Source organism: Aphis gossypii, chromosome 1 (genome assembly GCF_020184175.1).
Source record: "Aphis gossypii isolate Hap1 chromosome 1, ASM2018417v2, whole genome shotgun sequence".
NCBI lineage: Eukaryota > Metazoa > Arthropoda > Insecta > Hemiptera > Aphididae > Aphis > Aphis gossypii.
Genome location: NC_065530.1, coordinates 42,277,385 through 42,303,278, shown reverse-complemented (window position 1 = coordinate 42,303,278; position 25,894 = coordinate 42,277,385). Strand labels below are relative to the sequence as shown.

The following is a 25,894-nucleotide window of genomic DNA, read 5'->3' as shown; positions in this document are numbered from 1 at the left end:
GAGAAGTCATATATATGTATATATTGTATTATATCCATTGATGATTGTAATCGCGGGAGAAGAAGCTATATAAAATCCGTTCATTGGTGAACTATATATACAATTCCTGGGATGGTATATATATATATATTACTATATAGCAACATGAACTGAAGGATAAAAAGAATGGTAGAGAAAGAAAGAGAGAGAGAGAGAGAGAGAGAGAGAGATTGAAAAAAAGAGTATGTATCATATTATACACGTGGTAGGTATTGCAGCGTCACAGGGCAAGCGCGTGCGCGATGGAACGATATCCCTTTACAGTCGGTCGGTTTATGATGGATTCTGTGTGTTGATCGACAGGACAATTACATAGCCGTCGGGTAGGAGTAGCGGTGGAGTGCCGAGCGGCGTTGGCGTTGGCGGTGCAGATCGGGAGAGGAACACCGCCGCCGTCCTAAGTAGTCCGATATTAAAGATCGGAGAGGCCATGTTTACCCGAAAAAGGGGTATAGATTATTAGGGTAGGAAAATCGTGTTTACACACCGTTTGTCGCCCCACCACACCCCACGCCGACAAACAACTTTTCGACGAACCGATTCGCAGATATTGCTTGTGTGTTTAAAGCATAGCGTGTGTACATATATATATATGGACTTCCTGTGCGGGTTTGTGGATGGGTGGGTGTGTGGGGGTGCGTGGTGTGCAGAACGGTAAATACGGCGTATCGTCACCATCGCATATAGATCGAATTTCTAAACATAATTGCTTTCGTATACGTATTTTATTATATACAATACATCATACTCATTGAGTCCGTTCGAAGCGTATTTTCTATAGAAACCGTCCTTAAAGCAATATAATCATACGAGGTGGTATGTATATATATACCACTAACCATTTTTTTAGATTTCGAGCGAATCAATTGAGTCGCGTATCAGTTTGTAACTATAATAATATATTGCGTTTTGTTTTTGCGAATTACACGTGGTTTAATATGTGATAACTTTTTTTCGGCTCGTAGTCGTGAATGATGATAAAATGATCTGATCATCTCAATTCCTGAACGTTATTTCCAGTACTATAAAAAATTGATGAAAACCCGTATTATACTGAAAACACGATTTGATTTTATAAAACGATATAAAGAGATATAACCTTCTAAGGAAATGAAATATCTTAAAAAGCTATAATATGTTCCAACATGATTATATATACATTATATATATATTGTATATTTTTTTTATCGATTATTTAAATATTTGAATTTACTATAATTGCTAGTATATATTATATATATACCTATGTAACATTGAAATACACTTTATACATTTATTTGTAACAATATATTATAATATGGCGAGTAAGAGCATGTAGGTACATAATTAGGAGATGTCGTTTGATTCTCTCTGTGATAGTTTATCCTAATGATATTATAGTTTGAAAACCATTTGGCATTTTTGATGGCCTTAGGCATGATCTTTTTAAACCATCGAAATTATTTGTATGCTTATAAGCGTCTTTGACCGTGTTTTGCGGATCGGAATGATTTTCTTCATCGATAATTTTTTTCTTTTTACCGTCGTCGTTTATTTTCGAAAACCGCAACGGTATGTTATAAATATAATAGTACATAATATATAGTACGTATATACGATGAATTACTATACTAAAAACGTTTTACTCTTGTCTACTTAATATGATTAATACGATATATAGAAAGTATATAGTATACGCCATAATAATGTTGTATCGTGTCACAGCCCGTGTTTACAGCACGTAATAATAATAATAATAATAATATACGTATATAATAACAATGATATTATATGTCCCGGTTCGGCAGTCGGTCGCCCGGACCGGCCGTGAAACAGTCCGACGCGTCGCATTTAATCCGAAACGATAACGCCGTCAAAACGGGCACCGCACCAGCATCACAGCAGTCGGCGGGCGACCGTGCGCGATTCGTCCGCATCATAAACCCCGTGACAAACACGTAATAATAATAATAATAATAATGCTGTACACTATACTCGTACATTACATCACGACGATATAATATATTATGGTCGGAGACCGAGCTTTATGGCGGGCGACTTTAAAACCGACGGCGGTGCAGGAGGTAGCGGTGACGCGAAGCGCCGAGCGGGTGAAAGTCCCCGTCGCCGTATCCATTTAATCTTGCAAATCGGTTTACAGGGGTGTGAAGTGGATCATGACGACGATTTCCACCGACCACCCTCTTTGTCGCCGACGCCGCCACCGCCTCGGGGTACACGGCGCGTGCATTATACATAATATAATATATTATTATTATTATTATTATTATTATTATCATCATCGTAGTGTAATGGAACTATATCGTTCCGTGCGACGAAACGATTCCGCCGTGGTTCGAAGTACGCGGGATAATAAGTAGTCGTCGTCTCGCGCACGGCGAAAAAACTGTTCACGACCGCTATGCCGAAATGATAACAATAATATAATATAAATGATTAAAAACTTTAAAGGCGAATTTCCATCACGAACAGTCGAAAAACGTTATTTACCGAACGAACGCGACCATCGATTTTCGATTGACGACTGCGTACGATCGTATAGTCGTATATCGTGCGTGCAGTCGTTCGCGTTTGTCCGGGGTGAGCGACGGATGAATAATATTTCGATTTATTTTTCACGGTTTGACGCGCGCGCGACAACGCGCTCCCGCGACATAGTAATATATTTCAAAAATATTATAATAACGTTATGCCGCCGTAAATAAAGTTTATGTTTTGTACGCGAGGATAATCGGCCGAATGCGTGGTTTGTCCGTCATTCATAAACATCATCGTTTTGACGTGTCCTATAATAATAATATTATTTAAAACATTATTTTGTCCTAATGTTATCGAAGACCACATTTTCAAATTGTTGAGATTTTTCGTACTGCCTTTTGGCAATACGAACTTTTTAGATACCTATCAACTGATTTAAAATTGTATTATTATTGTTTAATATAATATGCGTATTATTTATTCTATGCGGTGTACCTACATTTCAATCACTCTGCGGCGTCTGCGCATAGCTAAGCAATTGAAAACTCATCACGCCATTTCAATTCGTAGTATTGATAATATATTATGTATAGCGCCGTTAAAATAATTATGAGGTTTTTATTTTACCGGTTTTTTTTTAATATTTTAATATTATCTACACGTTAATAGTGATATAAGCGATTTTTTAATTTGTCATGCTGTTAATTTTTATTCCAATTATTAGAACTTATTATATTTCATTTGTATAACTATATAATAAGTATACTTAATGTAAAGTGTTTTTAGTCTTCCAGAAGATTTTCAGTTAATAAATACTGCAATAATATAAAGGGATTTATTAATAGATTAATAATTAATTATGGGAAACAATTTACGTATAATATATACATATATATATATATATACACACCAAAAAAAAAAAAAAATAATAAAATACCAATATACATCTCGGTACAGTATACAATATATATATAGTATGTAAATGTGCATGTTAAATTATATACCGTTTGGTTTCCACCCTCGCGCGCGACTGCCGCCGACGACGTGAAAACCATAGACGTCAGCGAAAAACACGATGCAGTGGCGGCGGCAGTGGTTGATGCAAATTGAGTTAAAAATACCGCTTTGTTCAATAAGCAGGCGGCCGCTTAAACAGTGGGCGGCAAACCCGAATGCAAATGAGGTTATGAAACATTTTAAGAGTAGACTAAGGGGGACTGGAAGGGGTGCGGACCCGAATGGGCGGTAATGGAATATATATATACATGTATACAAAAATATACATATTATCATGTGGCACAGATACCTACTACAGCAATATAATTTAATAATACTCTGGTCTCTAATGAAATTGAATGATTGCGTGCGCGTGTATACCATGAATAATATTTTAAATCTCTATATAGTGTGTTTATAAGATATGGCGATTTATATGATTCAGTGGAAATCATGCTGTATATAAGTATACCTGTGTATAATAATATAATGAGTGCATCACCATATAATAATATAACTAAATATTGTATAATTAACGGGATAATTATTTCAAAGATAGACTTTAATACACGATTTAAAGTCACAGCAAACGGTTTTTTCTGTTGGTTTATTGTATTCGAAGTTGTTTTTGATTTTTTTTTTTTGAATGACAGCATATATATATTTCTTAATTCGTCTTGCGGAGCACAATATTTTTCCAAGTATTGCATAACATAAAAATATAAATCTGCATTCGTCATTAAGATCAATGTAATTTACTCCTGCATCGTTTGGGATTGTATAACCAATTATGAAACTTCAATCTCGATATTTTGAATTTTGAGCGGAGCGATGAATGTATTGATTTTACAACAATCTATCTTTTTATTTATTTATTTATGTCTGAAGATATACTTTTTCAAGTAGAGTAAATGTTCCAAGGGAAGTTTCTGGTAGAAAATTAGATCTAATAAGAACTTTTGGGCTGTTAAATTCGATCATTTTCAATATTGATCATGGTGACCAAATAACTATTTTAATAATAATATTGAAATGTTAACATAATTAGATACATTTATAAGCCCCCCTTAATTATTTTAAAAACTGAATTTTCAGTTTTGATCTCTCAAAATTACCAACTATATTAATTTTCTCTCAAAAACCTCTATCAATATTGATAAGCACAGCAGTTTTTTAGTAGAAAAAGTTTCTTTAAGCACATAAATAAAAACAAATATCTTTACTGTGATATCAAAACATTTTTTGCTTCACTCAGAAATCTAAAACGAACATTTATTAACACGTTAAAATTATTATTAAAATAATGGTTTGGTAACCTTAGTAATTACAAATTTGGTACGTATACCAGCAAAAATAGTATAAAAATATTTAAAATGAAAAATGTCTATTTTAACTTTTAAGCGTTATTAATAATGGTTGATGATAATATAGTAAAAAAATATATTTTAATCGAATGTCGATAGGATAGATAATATAATTGTTTTTAAATTATGTAATTCAAACGGTATAATTTTAATGATGATACTTTAGCGTTCATTTAAATTATTATGTACTATATTATAATATTACATTGGCGCATCTGTTAGTTTTAAAATTATTCTCGTTCATGGAGACTGTAATCAAAAAAAACCTTTTCGGTATAATTAAGTGTGTGCGTGAGCTCACGAGTATGTTAACGAACAGATAGACCCTCGCGTGTTATGTGCAACTTTAAAATTAGGAACGACGGATATCCTATAGGACGCAATACCCAAACGCTGCGCATTTGCTGACGCATTAATGGTAAAATCGACTTAACAATAACGCGATTATAAAATGAGGATTATAAGACCGAAGAGCACTAAACGTCACGGTTACTGATTGTCTAAAAATGTTACAAAGTCGTTATTTATAAATAATAATCACTAATCAGAGTATATAGCCTTGGCCATCGCATTCGATTAGTCTCAGAGGCCCATATTCGTCGCGAACTCAATTATAAATCTATTTCACGTGGTTCACAATAATATGATTATAATTAAAGAACAAGTATGTGATGCATGAATACATGATAGGTTATACATTATTTTACTCTATTCTTCAAAGTAAATCGAGAAACATGATCAATGGAATTTTTTTCGTTTAATCGTCAGTTTATTCAAACCATGATTTTCGGAAGTATTGTGTTCACTCAAATATCATATTTAACAATATTTTGATTTTTATATTGCTACTGCAGGACATTCATTGTCTTTAAATTCAGGTCCTCAGAATTTATTCAAATTAGGTAAACACTTAAAAAGTGCGCATGGTTAGTGAACTACTCTACAATATAATGTTATAGCTCATTTTGATTATTATACCACATCCTATCGAGGAGTATTTGCGATCCGAGAATACGTTCCACGGCTTAAACGACTGTGATTTATACTTAAACATGGGTGCCATTAGTAACTTCTTCCGTTTATTTTTTTCGATCGTCGTATAGCAATGCACCGTTTCAAATTCAGCTGCTGGACCCGAAGCCATTCTGTTTCAACGGTTCGGCGAGCACGATGGTCTTATTATATGATATATTTTTTTACCGTAAAGAGAAATACAAAAAATCTTTAGAAGAAAAAACCGGGTGGTGCGTTGGTTCCGGTCTTAAAAATATAAGGGGTTCGATATTATTAATAGCCTTTATTGGGTGGTTCGCGTCCCCTGTGGGAAATAAAAATAAAGGGATAATACTCTATATTCTTGCAGTATCTCTTTGGGCATATTACAATATTTTGTTACCATTATATACCATCATGCGTATATCAATACTCTACCGAGATACAATTTAAAAAATATAATATTTAAATTTATAAAAATGAATACTTAAGTTAGTGTCTAAATGTACAATTATACAATTAACAATTTTCATTTTATTCATTTCAATTTTATAATAATATTATAATATTATATTGTATCTCAATGTATAGTGCTATTTCTAATGAACATAAAAGTTACTGCAATACCCCTTTCAATATTCAGAAGTTTTAATTTTGTAAAACAAAACAAATAAAATTATTTGTTTGGTTGAAAAGAAAAAATGTCTTCAAAGGTCGATACTCACTTACTCATGATGTATTGATTTACTATTAAAAAGTCTATACAACGTTTGGACGTTAGTAGAACTGAGCGCGGTAAATCACGTCAACGAGTACACGAATAAAATATCGTCACCGATGTAAATCGTTTTGTATAGTGTGTGTATCAAGAGTACGGTAGTTCTGCGGGAACACTGTCCCGAGGGAACTGCGCTCCGATTGGCGTTATTTTCATTTCCCGTGCATTAAGCAATCCGGAAACTGTATCGTCCGGACCCACGTTACACTTCTATCGGATGTATGATAAATACAGCCAAATATATTTTGCTATGTGTGTACCGAAGACTCTTAAAACAACACCGACTTTCGATTAAATAGGACACCTCGTGCTAGTCGTCGTTTCGTCGATTTAAAAAATAAACATAATAATATAGACTGCTATTTACCATAACCTAAAAGATAAAATGATATAGCTACATGACTACTATACATCTTGTTAATAGTTGACTAAAAAATAACTGTATTACAATTTACAGTTATACAAAAATATGATCTATAAAATACTAGTGTTGTTCGTAAATATTTTTTTGCAATTAAAAAGTGTTTTTGTACTTTTGAAGCATATATTTTCAGAATTTTCTTCATTTAAAATGTTTAAAAATTAATAGTACCTACCTAAGAGAAAAAAATATCAAAATTATTTACATCTTAAAATTTTTAAATAATTTGTTCGATTTTTAGCTTGAAAAATCCTTAGTTTTTAGCGCAACGCTAATCAATGAAATATATATATTTTTGAATTCTGTTAAACATATACATTCATAACCTAACATTTTTCATTAAAATATTATATATAATATATAGTGCATCATGTTTTAAATATAAAATCACCTGAAATCTAAAAAAATAAAATACCCTAGCCATCTAAAAGTAAATCATTTAATACTAAACTCACGGTTTAAGATATATTATTATAATTTGACTTTATTTATTTTAACATATTTACTTGGTATCTAGAGAATTTAATTCTTTATTTTAAAAAAGTATAAGCATATTTAATATAGTATCAAGATTATAATATTTCGAATATTTTGAGATGATGATAGTTTGAAAACTTATTATCGGAGCCGATCGTGCGAGTCTAAAATGCGTCCTAGGTTTTGACGGTAACTCTGTAAACGGCTTTCGAGTGCAGCCGAGTGGAATGGAAATCGGCCTTTTATAAGATTATACTTTCGCGTGGTAGCTTACCTTTATATAGAAACGCGCGTATGAAGATATAATCACACAGAATTTAAATTGTATCTCAAAATCGATTTTACCACCAAAATTGGCTTCGCGATATTTTTGATTTCCTGCGCTTCACATTCACTATAAGCACAAATTTAAGGCTTACGGTAAATCTTGCTACCATGTGGTGTGGTTCCTTGAAACATCAATAAATTATTTTTATTTTAAACAAAATATTAATGTAGGTAAATCGATGATTATTATAACCGTATAGGTATGTAGATACTAAAACTATGGCACATGATGTTCAGCCTACTTGCCTATATATTGTATTAAATTAAATTATTTCACGTAACACAGTTTATAAGTAAGATCACAGTTTTAGTTTAGTCAAAAATATGAAATTTCTAGATAAGAATGATTCAGCGTAACGCAGCGTCATAACTCGTCACAAACAGATTCCTGTTTATTACTTATTTATTAATTCATCTCGACATATTTCAGTGAATTAATAATATTAATAATAAAAATGTCCAGTGCCTGGTGTCACTGGACAGACCGATACTGTACTCTTATAGACAAACTCTGTGCATAATAACTATTTTCTGCATCATTATACTTTGATGGGTGTGGGTGGAACGTAAGACAGATGGAACACCGAGGGTGGGTTAAGGGCTAACAGGACGTATCGCGATATCGTTTCGGCGTCGTTCAAAAGGCGAATTCCTGCATGTTGTATAATTATCGGACCTCGCCAGTCGTCAACGAGCTATCCGCTGACCACCTACCAGAGACTTTAATCATGCCGCAGTTACCGCGTGGTCATAGCGACTGAACCCACGTGGGTGCTTTGTGCCTTTGATATATACACGTCTTCTCTCACCCCCACGCCAAAAATATCCTTGGCGAGACCACCCGTCGACGTTTTCCGCGCAGCGTCTGCACACGCATCCGACCGCGTAATTAAACCAGCTCGCAACGATATCGAATTGCCGAGAAATATCTCCAGACAGGCTCGCATCACGTTCGTTTTCGCTACTATATAATATCCTATCATCGCATCTAGTCGCTGCCTTGAAACCGTCTCGTATCGCCCCCACCCAACCTAATTAGGTTATCCTAGTCCGTTCGTTTAGACGTCACGGTTAGTGAGCGTAAATTTTTATAATTTTTTTTTTTAATCTTAAAATTGTCGTTTATTTTTACGATATTTTAGTCGTCTCGTAATAATTAATATAGGGTATTACGCTGGTGCCAAATAACATAATCGAATTACGCGTGTGGACAATGATTGATACGCGCCGACGACGACTTGACGACTTTTCCGCGAACGATTTTTATGAATATTAAACGCATTAATCACCGCCACTACCGCCGCCGCGAGTGTACACGGCTATAATTATATATATAGGACGGCAGTGGCGCGGGGCCCGACTGAGTGGCGACGCAATTAGCCTGATGAAAATCGGTCTTGTACGCGACACTGCTATACCAAATATGTATATTATTATTACTATTATAATAATACGAGTGTATATATATATACCTACCGATGTCATAATGAAGAACGATGCCGTACTTGAAATACATAATATAAGTACATAATATTATATATACTTATATTTTGTACAGCTATCTCGCCTTTGCGTGTATATATTTATAATATTATGTACAGCGTATTTACGATACGATTATTATAACGAGCTCGTTTTGTCAACTGCGTCTGCGTCCGCGCGCCACGACTGCTGTGCGATAGTTCACAGCGCGTTTTCTGTCATGGGGACAAGCAGTGGACCACTTTGCCATAAATATTACTATATTATCGACGTCATGTCTTCTGAGACAGGACCAACACGAATAATTGCTCTCAATACATTATTTCAGTTATGAATTGCGCCAAATCGTGTAAAATATTATTTTTATATAATGACGGCCGTTTGGCATTACTCAAACCACACCATCACAATACTATATCAGTCTATATCGCTATATCTTAGTAAAACCTTATTTTTAGCTTAGTTAAAAGTCTTAAGACATTTTTTTTTAAATTAAATAATCTAGATGTACGAGTACATAGGTATTTTGTTTGGTATGTATTTAAAATATAAATTGATAAAATAATTGAAAGTCACTTGGCTTGTGTACAATTTACAGTCACTATATAAGGTTTCCGCCAAAATAATAATTAATATGAAAAAAAAAATAAAATTTTTGATTTTTGTTTCTGCCAAATCTAGTTTTTCATAAATTATCATTTAAAATAACGTATGGTCCACCACAGGTGGCTCTTGTTATCAGCCAAAAATTGTTTTACTTGACTTTATTTATTGATTTTATTTCATCTTATATGTACATCTATATTTGTCTAGTATTAACAGAGTTATTATTAAGATTATAATTTACAATATTTTTTACATTGGTTAATACAGTTTTAAAAATTCTATACTAATTTTATATTTTGTTATTACATTCTACGTATTAATACAATCTGTTTTGAATAATTTATTTTTTAGATTTTTGGATATTTAATTTTAAGTAGTTTATTGTAAATTGTAGTTACAATTTATTAGGTGATTGGATGCGGTTTTTAAAACTGTTCGTTGATATTTGCTTTGAATGATTCATAACACTATTTTGGTTATGCATAATTTATCTTTGAAATTGGATTACATTGTGCTTAAAACCATAATACTTTCTAAAATATAATTTTTAGAATAGATACCATGCATTAATAACTAAATAAAACTGGACACTTTTGGTTCTCACTTTTTCAGATGATATTAACCCAATTCTATTTATTCAGATACGATTCACGACCCCATTTAATATTACAGCCGCGATTAATATTTTTACTAAATACTCAAGACACGATCGACAGACTATTACTATCAGAGATCAAATTAAGCTTGTATAAACCACGAGATAAGATATTCTATTTCCTGATCGGAAGGGAGCAAAAAAAAAAATACAAATTATTGTTATGACATAATACCGTTTTGAAAACGACTTTAATTTTAATAATTTTTATCTAAATAATTCAACGATTTGCAAAACGTTTTCGCCCTCAGCGAAGTTTCGCTGTACAGCGACTGGATCATACACTTGCCGGGCACGTGGTCGACCAAGCAGTCACCTATTTGTTCACATCTCACTACTCCCTTTTCCAGTCGATACCAGTGTTGGTTGTCACACACGATTTGTACCGTGTGCACGAATTTACCTGTGAAAGTATGATAATTAGTCGTTAAGTATTAAATTAGCATTTCATCTTAACTATGCATTTTACAATGCGCATCACAAGAGTACCTATTCTTATTAAAAAACACAGTTCTTCGATCACTCTGCCGTTTTCACCGAATTGATATATATTCAAATCAGTCCAATCGATGTTGGAGTTGGTACCGTCATCGTTGCTGATAAATCCAAAAAACAACCTATTGTAATAAAAATAACTTTTAAATCTATTAACACGTTTTGATCTTGCTATCGTTTATATACAATTTAAATTTTTTACGCTTTAATAAATTGTATTAAATACAGGTAACTTTCTGTAATTTTATATACCAACATATAAATAAAATTTTTTAGTATATGCTATCTAAATATATGTCTTACGTACTCGTATACCGATAAAAAAATTCATTTAGAAGACAATAATAAAAAAACATCAATAATTTGTAAACATATAATACATTTGGCCTATTTAGTATGATTGAATTTAATACTTGTCATTGCATTTGTACTTATTTTAGTTCGAGAAATATGTAGGTGATGAAAATAAGTTTTCGGATATTTTATTTGTTAGTCTATTTCTTATCTTTCATAAATTAATATTTTTTAAGTATTTTGTGTGATAAAATCCAAGCCCTATAATATTAATATATAATACGTGACTCACCGCGAAAACGTCTTTTTATGACAAACCACTGTTATCACCAATGACCGGCCGTTTTCCATGAACATAGTTATGTAATAATATCTGTGTATTGCTGTAAAATCTCGAATTTTACCTGTAAAAAACCTCGTTTGAATGAACTTTATTAATTATTAGAGCTTTACAATATCATAAGCGATTCAAAAAGCGCAAATTGCACGATTTTTTAAAGGATCTAAAATAACTAAATCTTATTTTATTATCTAAAATTATAAAATAATTTATTGTAACATATTATTATTTATTATAAAAATGTTACGTTTTACGTTCGTTTTATTAAATTTTCAAGTAACTTGTACCTACAACTATTTCTTTGTAAAGAATTAAAAAAAAAAAAGTTCATTATAATTAAATTTAATGTATAAATAATGGTTTGTTTAATTCTTATAAAAGTACAATTAACTATTACTTTGATTTTAATAAAATAAAATTAATTTCTATTTTAGTGAAATATTTTATTTGCACTTATTAAAAAGGTAATTACTTATTTATTGCACTTTTAAGGTTGTTTTATGTCTGAGTTTCTGCGGTTAATTCTAGATTATATTCTGAACTTATAGGTGATAGGTTATTATAGATATTAAATATACCGAAGCTCCTGTCCCTGACGGTCGCCGCGTTGCGAATTTCGATCCCGATCCTGTCTATTTCGACGTTTGCATCCACTCGACCGAACTGCTCCCAGTGCACCACGTTGTCTTTGGAACTTTAACGAATAATATGCATACGCGTATTATAATATAGTAGTTTATAATTTTTATTCTGCATGCATTTACCGATCGAAAAAGGCCGAGGAGAACTTGCTCCAATTTTCCAGCGCGAATGAGTCTGCAAACGACTCGCTGCTCAAATCTCGATTTAGTAACCACACGTCATGATGGCTCGTCCATTCGGCCGTAATCTTTACGTGGGCCGAAACTTCTGGTCCGTTTACAAACCTATATATACATTTTCGGGGAAAATTATATCTATAACACGTGGCTACAAGGTCAAATTTACGCATTTTAATACTGAATAAAAACACTTACATCATTTTACCTTCGAAATTTAATTTCCATTTTCGAAGAGGTTCGATCACCGACAAAGTGAATTTGTCTAAAGCAAAACTGTTCAACTGTTTCCCAACGCGTTATCCATGGAATTGGGATACATCGGAGTTGATAGGTGCCCGATCCCTGGAATCTGCAGAAGCCGTACAAATCATAGGTGTGATGGTAGAATTGTTAATTCGTAGAGCCCAATTTTTAAGTGATTGCTATTTGGATTTTGGAATTTGTAAGCTTTTCAGAGCTAAGTTGTAACCGAAGTAAACTTAAAGTAGCGATCAAATTACAATTACTTTCAAACATTAAGCTCTACAACTTACAATTTTTTTGGTGACATTTTGACAACGTGGTTGGGAGGGGTCTAGTGTGAATGTTGCCCTCTCCACGATTAATTTTGGCCATATCTTCGATTTGATGGACTTAGAAATACCGAAAATCGACTTTAATTGGTGTATTTTGGTGTAATGAAAATAAAATTATGGAGAGAGCTGGTTCATACACTTGTATATAAACGTAACTTCACTGTTTAATTCATCATTATATATATATATAATATATCATGTAATTAAATGTTTACCTTTAAACACACATATCCTATGGACATTTTATTATCATTTCGCCTATCGAGCGCGAATATGATCCATTTACCATCAGGCGTGGTACCTCCAATCCAAGTAGCATCATAACCCTGAGAAAATAATGTAACATTTTTTTGAAAATGACAACATTATAAGCAATGCCAACAATATGCTTACAATAATTTCATTGAGTTTGTGTGGCCCGTCGTTGTCCTCCGGTTTACCATGTTTAGTATGGATGTTGAATAAATGCAAAATCGTCTAAAAATTAAAAAATGATGTTCTATTATTATATAATGAAATAAATCACAAAAATTCAGTATCACCTTACATGGATATGGAAAATCAATATATATATATATTTATTATACTATATTATTATTTATAGTTAATTCGGTTTTTTTTACAGTTATTAGAAAGACAATTTTAATCTAATGGCATAAATTTCACTAGTTTTTCTTACACTAAAAATTACAAATAAATTTTTATGCAATTAAGTTTTTTAAATTTTAAAGATAGACATTTTTTATCATATTTTTAAAACATATAGCAACAAATTGTTAAAAAAAATCAACGTTCTAATCAAGATTGATTATAGCATTGCGATTCGTAACGCTAACACATAAACTATTATTCTAACAAAATAAAAAATAGTAATGAATACTTAATTTATTTAAAGTTGGACAATTTTATTTAATTTTAATAAATTATTCAAAACTTTTTCAAAAAGTATAATCAAAAAAATAGCTAACTTGAAAATTAAAAAAACTAAATTGTATAGGTAAACATTTTTTTATTAAGTACTATTATAGTAAAAATTATGAAAGAATTTCATTAAAATGTTCTTATAATATAGTTACTGTAAAAAAAAAATATATTATATCGATATACTTCTCATTTTTACCTTAATCACGGTGAAAACCCAGTAATAAATTGTATATTTGACATTGTACCAAGGTCCCGGTAGTTTATAGTAGTCGAAAAAAGTCCCCGACCGATTAGGCATTTTTGACCAACAAATACGTTACAAAGATTGTACAAATTTCACTCAACTATATTATGATAACAATGATAAATTAATAGTATTATTTTATACGTATTACTACAACTTACTAGCGCGTTTATCGACATAACGTGACCGAACCGTCATAGTTGCCACTCACCACTGTACAAATTCCTCTCTGCGCGGTAAATATAGGTAACATTAAGTATTAAGTATATTTAGTATAATATTATCGCACAACCTTCTCCTCCACCGCACACTTGAGTCGATTATTATAAAATCGCGTTGTCGCTAGATAACAGTTAAAGTGCACAATAGGTATATGATGGATTTAACAGTGATATAAGGAGTAGGGATTTAGATTCTTCATCTGTCCTGTAAATGAGAATATAAACAATAAACACTAGCTGTATTACTTGTATTCACCAAGAAAAAATTTGTTAAATTATGAAAATATATTGCATCACTCGGTGTATTCTAATGTAAGTACTTCATTCACTGGCATGTCAGTGTCGGTGTACTCGCACTTCACTTTATCTGATAAAATCTGACCTAGCGTGAGGTGGACTATCCTACAGCGTTTGGTGTATTTCGGTATGATTACGTCGTGCGAGTTAATCGGTTTATGTGTACTTAAATATATTTTAGTATTATACTATTATTGTTAATATAATATACTTTATATAGTAGCTAGTATATATTATGGCATAAAATCTACAAAAATATAAAAAGAGTTTTTTCAATGCCACCTATCGGATGCGAATGATGCGATTCAAATTAATACTCTCTAAACTTTTCCGGTATCTCTTAAAATAATCATTAATGTTTTCGTCAAAAAATCTGTTGAGTAGTTTTTAAGCCTATCAATCACAAACGCATACGATTTGTTATGTACATTAGAGACGTATAAATAATGTACATGAATTTATGCTTTATCTGTTTACGTTGGTGCTTTTAATATTAATTAATATAATATCAATAAGTCTCGAAGGTTAAGAGCTTTAATATAAATATTACAATTTAAGGTCAAGAGAACAAATCCGCGAGAGTGCGTGTTGAACTGCATTTTATTTTCTCATTAAAGTCCATCGATATAAATAATTGTTTCACTCGAGATTGAAACCTCATGTCCGGCACTGTGACGAATAAATGGCATGTACTTGATATAATATTATATTCTTCAGTAGACATCCGTAAAGTCAATCATTCGGCGTCATCGGCCAACAACAATATTTGTGTTTATATTATATCGTTTGCTGCGCGGCGAGCTGCGTATTTTTTACTTATATATAATATATATATATATATTATTTTTTTTTTTGAGTATACACAATGTGCATAAAAGAAAAACCGATTTCGACAAAACGCGGCGATTTCGAAATAAAGAATGAGAAATAGTATTTTCCGTCCGTGCGTGGCTTAAGTGGCTTATTTCTGAAAAAGAAACGTGATCGCGATGCGCCGGCGAGGATGAAGGCGCGGCAGTATATACTTTTTTTTCCTTCCCAACCTCCTCACGTCACCGCATTCGTTGGTCTAATTCAATATTTTCTTTATTTCCCTACTCCGCCACCGCCACTACCACTTTGTACAAATAAAAACAAAATCGTTTGATAAACAATCGAATGAAACCAGTCTTGCAGTAAATATATTCTTGTCTGTCTTCCACGCAGTCCAATGGGCCGCATTTACATTTTTATACACAGGCGGCAATAAAGTATAATACTCTTTTTCGATAGTTGTGTGTGTATGTTTGCGTACGCATAAACAAATCGATAAGAAGCGTACGGAAAAAATAATTCCTACTAATGAATTATAGTAAGTCGTCATAAAGAAAATTTTTATCCAAAACTCGGAAAAACAAAAACACATATTATGCGCGCATTTAAAGAATGACATGTATGAGGGTCGTCCGAAAAGTAAAGGTTGCAGTTTTTAAAAAAAAATTTAAAAATGCACATTATAATTTTATAAAATTTGCATATATTAATAATAATTTTATTAGTTATTTTTCTACACAATTGACGTGTCAAAAAACTCACATTCCGCATATCTTAGCTATTTTGAAACTATTTCATTCATCATTTCGGCACCAGAAAAAAAATGTTTTCAACTTCAAAACTTTCCAAGCTTAGTGAAAAGATGATTATTTCCCAATGAAAAATTTACAGGATTGTAGTCGTGGGCGGATAGTAGTATATCAGTGATATACTATTACACTCAAAGGAGAGGAGATATAATTAAAAAGTTGTAATCTTACTTTCTGGTTGACTTTCGTACTTTGCCCCACATGTAGTATAAATATATATACAGTGAAAACCGCTTATTGTGAACACTTTTAAAGTGAGATGAAACGTGTCAATAATTAACCGATTTTATTATTAATAATAATGTTGTTTCTAACAAACGACTGATTTAAATTACCTACTTAAAAAAATAAATTATTATTTATAAAAATATCTTCTTTAAAAAAAAAAATGAATTTATTTATATGCTATCTAAAATATGTATTAAAATCAATATTTGGTTTTTTGTATTGAATAACATGCAGATTACTATGCTTTCATGAAAATAATACTAATCAAAGACGAAACACTAACCACCTTAACGTACGCATGCCGAAGTTGAACTTAAATAATAACCTTAAAGAGTATAGTAGGTACTGTTATACTTGTGATAAAAAACAGTAAAAATAAACGAAATTAATTGGACAAGTGTAATTCAGTATCGATTCGTTATAAAAGCGTAGATAAGATTATGTTGTACCAAAGTAGTATGTACTAGTACCTTGGGTCAAATTGTAAAATAATACATATCTAAAATATGTTATAATAGAGTAAAAATGGTAAATTGTTAATCGAAAAATAAAAAACATAACTATTTGTACCTATAATTTAGATATATATAAATAATAATTATCTAGCGGGCCTACTATCAAATTCCAAATGCGGTTAAGTGTAAGGTTAGATTGATCGATGAGAAATAATAATTCACAATAAAATCCGTCGGGAAGACATGATGATAGTTGCCCCTGGTGGTCATTGCGGGCGCCCTTGTATGCAAGAGGTTTATGAGAGGGAACTATATTAAATTTTGTTAAAAAGTCAACCCCCTCATCACTCTCACTTTGACCAGTACGCATTATTATTACATGTACCATGTCTTGCCTTGGTAGTCGGAGTAGGACGCAATTTCTAATCGATAAACGACCATAATATATATGTATATGTGCATGATTGTACGTGTGCGCCTGCAGTCCTCACGCCACCACTGCTACTATGCGTAACGTAAGGAACGACCGGAATTAATCACGCTAATGGGTCCGACGTCATTATATACATACACGCGAATGTGGAACCCTCATCGCAGCCGATGAGTTGGAAAACAATTCCTCGTCACGATGACAATAAAACGGTATGTAGAAGGGTTGTTTCTCGTGGACCTGCTGCTGCTGCTGCTGCTGCTGTGGCGGCGGCGGGGTCCTTGACAATGGTCCACGTGACGTAAAAGTCAAGATTTTCGATTCGGTTTCGAAAGAGTCGATTATAATATATATGTCTGTGTGTGGGTGTATTGGTGTGCGTATAGGTCTGTGTGTACATAGAGACAAGCATATATACTGCATAATAGGAGCAAAAATATTTGAATCGTGGTGTCGTGTATCGCACGCCGTCAAGAGGGTTGTATTTGTATACGGAGTGTGGTTTTTGTTCTAATACCGTGCGCCCGCTGCATCGTTTGTAGGTAAAATATAAATATATTAAACATTTGGGTTTTGAATCTTCTATATAGCGTTTGCACGGTTTTTTATTGTCCAGAGTTTCGTAATATATATTTTTAGATACATTAAAGTAGTTCTAGTTAACTAGAATAAATTTACGCATTGTCTAGTTGTTCAAGGATTTTTTTAGTACACCTCAATAATTAATAATAATAATAATAATAAAATGTTTTCATTAAAATTAAAACACCGAATTTCACCAAACAAAGTGTATAAATACCTATTATATTGTGCTTTCCCCGTAATAGGTAAGAATAAACTTTGCTTTCCTCGGCGACGATGATAATCTATATCTAAATTAGAATATTATCTTATGATCTTGTTTTTAACAAATTAACAGATAACGTTGATATTAATAAGTGATACAATAATTCGAATAAAACAAATAATACAATGTTCAGAAATAAAAAAAATCGTACAATATGCCGCACATTTTATATTAAATAAATTATCATAAATATTATTTTTTCACTGTACCTATATAACTTCAGATTTTTATCCTCCTACCTCCCACACAAATACCATTACGATTGAAAACTTTGGCGTGGAGAATAAATCGAATTTTTCGATACGGACAATACGGTTTATAGATATTCATATACTCATAATAGTCATTTTTCATTTATAAATGAACGTAGCAAAATACATTCAATTCGTGTACCTGTACTCGCCTTTTATACTTATAGTATATTTAAGTTTTATCACCATTTTATTTCTTATTCACGACGACGGCTCACTTCGTTCGTAGCGTTTTACGAAGCAAAACGAAAAACAAATGTATTTATTATCTCGCAAAAAAACGAGTAGGTCCGCGCGGAAAAAAATAAGATAATATAAAATGTATAATATGTTAATTAAATCCGGTCGGAGAACAAAATGTCTTGTGAAGTAATTAACTGCGACGATATATCAAACGGATTTAAATGGAAATGAGAAAAGAACGCGGATAACGACTTTTATATATTATTATTATCTCTTAGCCAACGCTTATACATATATATATAATATTATAACATAGCGCGATTGGAGGTGTAGGGTCGGGCGATTGCGGCGGCGAGCGCAGGGTAGGGGACAAGTTGGCTGCAGAAGCACGAGAAAGTTTTCGCGGATAAATGAGCTGAAATACTACGAAATCAATTATCATCCGCCTCGGTCCCGGGGGAAATCATTGACATACATAATCTTTCGGTGACGAAAAAAAAGAAGGAAAAAAAGGAGCAGAAGGGTATTATTATTACCCTACGCTTGTAATCCCCAAACATTGAAAAGACCGAGCACTGAGCGTCTTGTCAACGCATCGGCACAACAAATAGGATTTCGCGCGTGGTAAAAACTCGGTCCGCGCGATTTCGTCATCGTTCGTTCGTACGTTCACATATATATTTATTATTTTTTTTTTTTGCTCTATCAAACATGTTCAAAGACAAATCTCTTTGAAAATGTATTTATATTATACCTATTATACCTATACGTTTTACGCACGTTTATACCGAGGTAATTTTGCCACCGACTTAGTCCGCATTGAAGTCGCCCTTGTACGACGTCGAAAGAAAATATTATTTATATATAAAAATAGGCGCATAATAATATTATTATATGTATTAAGCTCTGCGTGCGGTGGAGTTTTTCTGGATATAATATCATTTTCAAACTTCCGAGATTACAGCGATGAGATATATTATCGTACAAAAGGGTGGATCGTATTTTATAAACGATAATAATCTCCTGTATAAAGTCGTTCAACCAGCGCGGCGTAGCATTAAAAAAAGTTTAAGGTCGAATAAACATAAAACAATAGCGTTATTAAGATTTATTTCTTCGAATCGTGCAGTAACGATTTCATTTCAATAAGTACACAGAAAGGAACATGCCGAGTCTCGTACGCAGCCGCCGCCGCTGTCCGGCGGTCATAATAATAATAATATAATAATTTATATTTTACGTTTTATTATTTTATATACTTTTCCTACCTCATTACAACTGTTATAATTCAATTACCACAGTAATTTATTCGTATACATAAGTATTATCTGTGCATTAAGCTTGGACTAAGGAAGATCTAACCGAGAAATTGTTAAAAATCTTTCATTTTGATAGTTAATATGAATAATTTTTTATATATTTGTCAAGCACTTTAGCTAGTAACTGATAACAATTCTTAAAGAATAAAATAGTTCTACTATGCGAAAATGTATTTGTATTTTATACTATACCTACCAACAATTTATCAGACGCAAAAAACATATTTGTGATTCTTTCGTTTTTATCACAATGCACAAATATTACAATAATATATGGTTTCGTAGTTATTCATTATATTAATTATAGAATAGATCTAACTAGATAAAAATATTTTGATTAAATGAAACATTTTATTCTTTCGACTTTCAATAACTATTATTGATTAATATTAGTTATTTACTCGTATGTCTAAAAAAACGGTTAGAAACGTTTTTTTATTTATTTTTGTTAATTTTAGATAAATAATTTTAGAATCTTGATATTTAAATAGGATTGAATTAAATATTGTCCTGTACATAGTACACAACACAACTAATGTGTATGTAATTTTATAAAGTCGTTGTGAGTGTTATTGAGAAAATAAATATCATTGTGTGTCTGAAAACCTCTTTCCTGAAAAGTGAGAAAAAGTGTGATGACACTTATTTTATTTTTCGTCCATTACGTGGTTTATAAAAAATAGTTGTTCTCTTAGGTTTTACGGTTTAAATTGTCCGTTCTTTATTGTACTTACTTTTTTCTATTCATCTCCATTTGTAAAATATATTAATCGTAATTTATAATACGTTGGAGTTTTCATGAAAACTTATTATGGAGTGCTCAGATTTTCAAAACAAAATTAATACAGGACAAATATTGACAAATTCTTATACACCAGCCACCAATATACAATATTAAACATATACGTATACACTTATCCCTCTGTCTCAGCAAAATAGTGCATACTAAAAACAAGTATGTGTATGTATAAGTCTTACGAAATTGTGATTTTACAACGGATAACGCGTGCGCCGAGGAGCTAATCAAATAATGGAAAAGCGACCGGAACCGGACGAGCGGGATGAACTACGTCTTTGCGGATGTGATTTTCGAAAGAATGAGACGCCTGCAAGCATTGCGCCTACACACATACACCCACACAATATATATATACAAACCGATGGGCGACTGACAATGGACGATGATGGTCCTTATAGCCGCGGTCGCGGAGGGGTGAATAAAAACCACGCAAAGCCTCCATGGGAACCGTCCTGTGTATACATAGACTTCATAAAAGGATTTGTACATCCACATCTACCGTCTTAGTTCAGCACACACACTCGCACACCCATGAATTTTAGTGACGCTTGTATGTGTACAAACGCTTTTGTACCGATTTTGTAACCGCAGCGAGTACGCGCGTAGTGCTCCGCTACGGCGGTCTTTAGTGGCTAGAAACGTTTGTGCGGAACTGAGTTAAAATAGTTACGGGTTCGAAAGCCTATGTACCACTAATATACTACTAGTAATATAGGTATTGTTACGGTCGTCAGTTGTACAATACGCGTAAATATCTTATTTAGTAGTCTGAGTGATTAAAAGTAAGTTTGCGGGTGGAGTTTTAAAATATCGAGTAAAGGTTTTTGAAAGTAATTGAAAATTTGTTTCGATGATCATTATTACGTTTCGTATTGTACGATCGTGATGTATCTTGTATTATAGTATTAACTAAATATTTTAGAAATATACATATATTATTATACGATGGACCGATAGGCAGTTAATAAAATATGAAGTAAATACCTTTATCGGATTTTTAGTGATGACGTAATATTTTATAATTATTTTCTATTTTTGAATACTACATTAAAAATGTATTGCACTATAAAATATAAATATTACTATATTACCGTAATTTTCAATATCCCTAGTTTATACTGTAGTTTAATATGATATACTATATATATATATATATATGCAGTTTTCGTAAAAATTATCAATTTGTTTTCGAAATATCGAATAATATTGAACAGCAATATCGTGATATTTTCAGTTAGTTCGATATTCATAGCGATTGCGTTCACATTTCACATTTCAGAAATGAATTAAAATATCGGTAAAATTATTAGAAATACCTGCAGAGTCTAAAATGTGTTATTATTTTCAAATGTTACGTGTTAAAAAAAATTCATGAATCTAAAAACTGTTCAATACGACAGCGTTGTACTGTCAGAATTTGCACTGCAAAAGTGTATACATATCTTAATATAAATATAATAAACACAAGTAATAAAATTGGAAAATCGGAGTAAAATACCATCTGTCAATAAACTCTAAAAATTTATCGTATGTATCTGATAGTAAACGCATACATTTATTGTATACATGTTATGCCTATGCAAAAAATATATAATATTATGTCGTCTATTTATTTCAGTATGCGTTTAACATGATATCTTTTCGTTGTCTGGTCGAAAAGTTTCGTCCTATTATATTACGCGTATATATTTTAAGTTACACGCACAGCATTAAAACACTATATCTATGTCTACATATATATATATACACATTATACACTGTTATTATACGTGTATTTGGGGACCCGAAACCAATATAAACCGCACGCAGTCGTCGCAGCCCACGAGTGTATTGCGCGCGGCTTCCTTTTGTGCCGTTTTAATATTCGGCAACATTCTCTGAACGGCGGCTGTTCGCTCGCTCAGTCAATAGACTCGGCAAAGATTTAATAAACTTCACCGCGCGCCGCACTCGGCAAAGGGACACGTCGAGCTTCAATATATAATAAACATATATATATATATATATGCCACACCGTTCAGCGCGTACACCGCCTCCGCACCGTCCTGTATGTATATAATAATATGTATTGCGGGACCGCCGCCGTCATCGCTTCGCGTGTATATTTGCCTTTCACAAATTGCCGGGTAAAATTGATATCGTTTGAAGTGCGAGTTTGCCGCCGCGGATACTGCAAGTGGCGGGTCTACAGTTTTGCTGAGTTGCGGTGGAAGTAGGGTGGAGGTTTATTATGTCGTTTTCATTTTTTTTCCTCTTTCTTTTCGTCGTGATTTATGACGAGGGAAATGATGAGCGCGCGTCCTTCTTAATAAAGGCGATCGCAAAAACGGCGGGTACGTTGATCAGGTATACATAATAATGATAATAATAATATCATACCCCGCGGAAAGTTTGTTGATAAAACAAACCGTCTAGTTCACACAGAAGCATATAACACGAGGTATAAGCATTTATAGTCTTATATTTTTTAATAAATACATAAATTATTATGTTACACGTAATTTAAATACTTCAAAATACTCTCTTCCTGCAAACAAAATTTAGCGGTACCAGTGATCTTACCATTTTTCATATATTATACGGTAATTTCATACTTAAGTTTACAGTATAGAACTAAGTTTTCACCTAATAATACGTGGAAAATATATATGTTTATAGTTTAAAGTGATACCATGTCTAGATTAACCGTTAAAACATTTATTCCAGTTTTCTTTTTTTTTAACATGCCTCATGAATTATAGTTATTCTACGATGATTCAATGAAGTGTCACTCTCTTTAATATTATGAATTATGATATACCCAACGGTAGTCAATGTTAATTACTACGTCTAAACAGTTTTTAGTGGTTTATCTGTAAACAATATGGAATTTTACGTACCTACCTATTTAAAAATAAAAGACCGATTAAATGAAAAAATATGTATTACTTACATAGTTACGTATACTTAGTGATGCGAAAAATATATAATATTAGTTGGAAAAGGACATTATCGGTGCAAATTATCTACTTATACATTAATGACTAATATGAGTGTTTTTGTAAAAAAGTGTAAAGGACACATCCACAATCGCAATAAATGCCACCGTTATCATTTTATGTGCATTGTCGTAAATCAAAATCAATATATTAATTTGTTTTAATTAATTGTTGAACTAGCAACAATCGTTATTTTAAAGTGCACTTGGCTAATAGCTGTGCGATCTAAAGTCTAGCTATAGGATTCAGGGCGCCAAGCACTCTTTAGGACCACTCACGATTTGTGCTTGTGCAGACGTTAAAGCACAATTATAATTTTTTTTTTTTTGTACACATTATATAGGTGATCATGTGCATATATAGGTTAAGAACAATACTTTAATAGTTCTTGTAACGTATAACGTCTCGTTTTACTTAATTTAAATTTATTATAAATTATAATATTATCATATTCAATACTCACTTAATTTAACTAAATAGATTGATGCGATTGTACAGTTATCGTTCAATTTTACAAACAATTTAACTTTAAAATACATAGATTTAGCTTATAATAACTTAATTCTAAATAATATAATACAGTAATTATAGATGTTTTTTCTTTTTTTTTATCTGATATAATATAATATTATACGTTGATGATAGAATATACTCAAATCATCGGAAATCGGCCTGTCGATATGAATTTAGTATGTATAACAAAAGAGTTCACAGCACTATAATAATTGTTTCAAAATTTCATAACGTAAATAATATATTGTATGAATCCGTTAGGATCCGTTTAAGTGTCATCACTTATTATTTAAAATAGCTTAACTTTCTTAAAATATTTTTTTTCGTGTAATTTGATGACATTGCAAAAATACTTTTTGATAAAAATAATATTTAAGTATACAATTTATTTTAATTTTAATTTTTTTTTTTTAATTTAATGTAATTGAAGATATATTCTTCTATGATATACGGAATCACAATGCATATGATTGCCGTTAAAAAAAAATATTTTTTTTTAAATATTATTTTTTAATGACTTTAAAATATATATTTTCAAAAATGTTTGTATCTTTTAAAATGATAATGAGAGTCTTGCGTTAAATGGACCACCCGGTATTATTTTATTATTTATTTATTTATGATGAAAATTCTAACGGTGAAACACATAATATACTGCCGTAGTGTATAAAATATTGATCGATGAAGTAATCATAATAATATATCGAAAATCCTTTGCCGGCGTACACAATAGGCAACGCGTGTACGGCGATGGATATTTGAAGCTTTAACAAACAAAACTGCCCTCGCTGCAGCATATAATATTTTGTATACCACGCCCGAAGATCCTCTTAATCCTATATTATATACTCTCTGCGGCGATATAAAATATTATATAACAAGGACTTCCTACGCGGCAAGTAGACTATAAATGTGTATAATAATATACTATTATAATACACTAACGTCCCGTTTTTTCGCTTATATTGTATACAATATAATATAACAGTGCGTTATTATTGTACTCTTGGTGTGTGTACATAACATTGATGGACCATTTTATTTAACTTTATTATTATTATTTTAATTTTGATCATTCTGTATTATATTTATGATGGCTCAGGAGTCAGGACTGGAATTTATTACTTGTTAATTGTTATTATATTCATATTTCATAGACCGTCGAAAAATGAAATATAGGTGTTTAGGAAATGCCAATAATAGTAGATGATCTATATATTATTATATTATTATAGTATTATCAGAGGTGAACAAGTTAATGAACGTAATTAACTCAAATTAAAGAACTAAGAACGTTAAGTCAGAAGTTAATAGTTATTGATAATATATTTTTAGGAATGTTAATTTTCGTTTAATTAGTAATTATTCTTTATCCATATGTAACAAAAATTGTACTACTATAATAATATCTACTAATGTATTAGCAAATATTACTAGTGTTA

The 25,894-nt window shown here is 31.8% G+C and overlaps 2 protein-coding genes across 2 annotated transcripts in view; one reads left to right on the top strand and one right to left on the bottom strand.

Moving 5' to 3' along the window:
* Window positions 1-25,894, top strand: part of LOC114122000 (vesicular glutamate transporter 1-like) — a 78,666-nt gene that overhangs the window by 28,555 nt on the left and 24,217 nt on the right. The window lies entirely within an intron of this gene.
* Window positions 10,772-14,555, bottom strand: LOC114122001 (uncharacterized). The gene is given in 11 exon segments (XM_050198667.1): window positions 10,772-11,019; window positions 11,106-11,233; window positions 11,698-11,809; window positions 12,324-12,439; window positions 12,510-12,671; window positions 12,762-12,846; window positions 12,849-12,915; window positions 13,357-13,467; window positions 13,535-13,618; window positions 14,262-14,409; window positions 14,471-14,555. Coding segments are annotated over 10 exon segments (1,173 nt in total). The 5' UTR covers window positions 14,364-14,409; window positions 14,471-14,555; the 3' UTR covers window positions 10,772-10,813.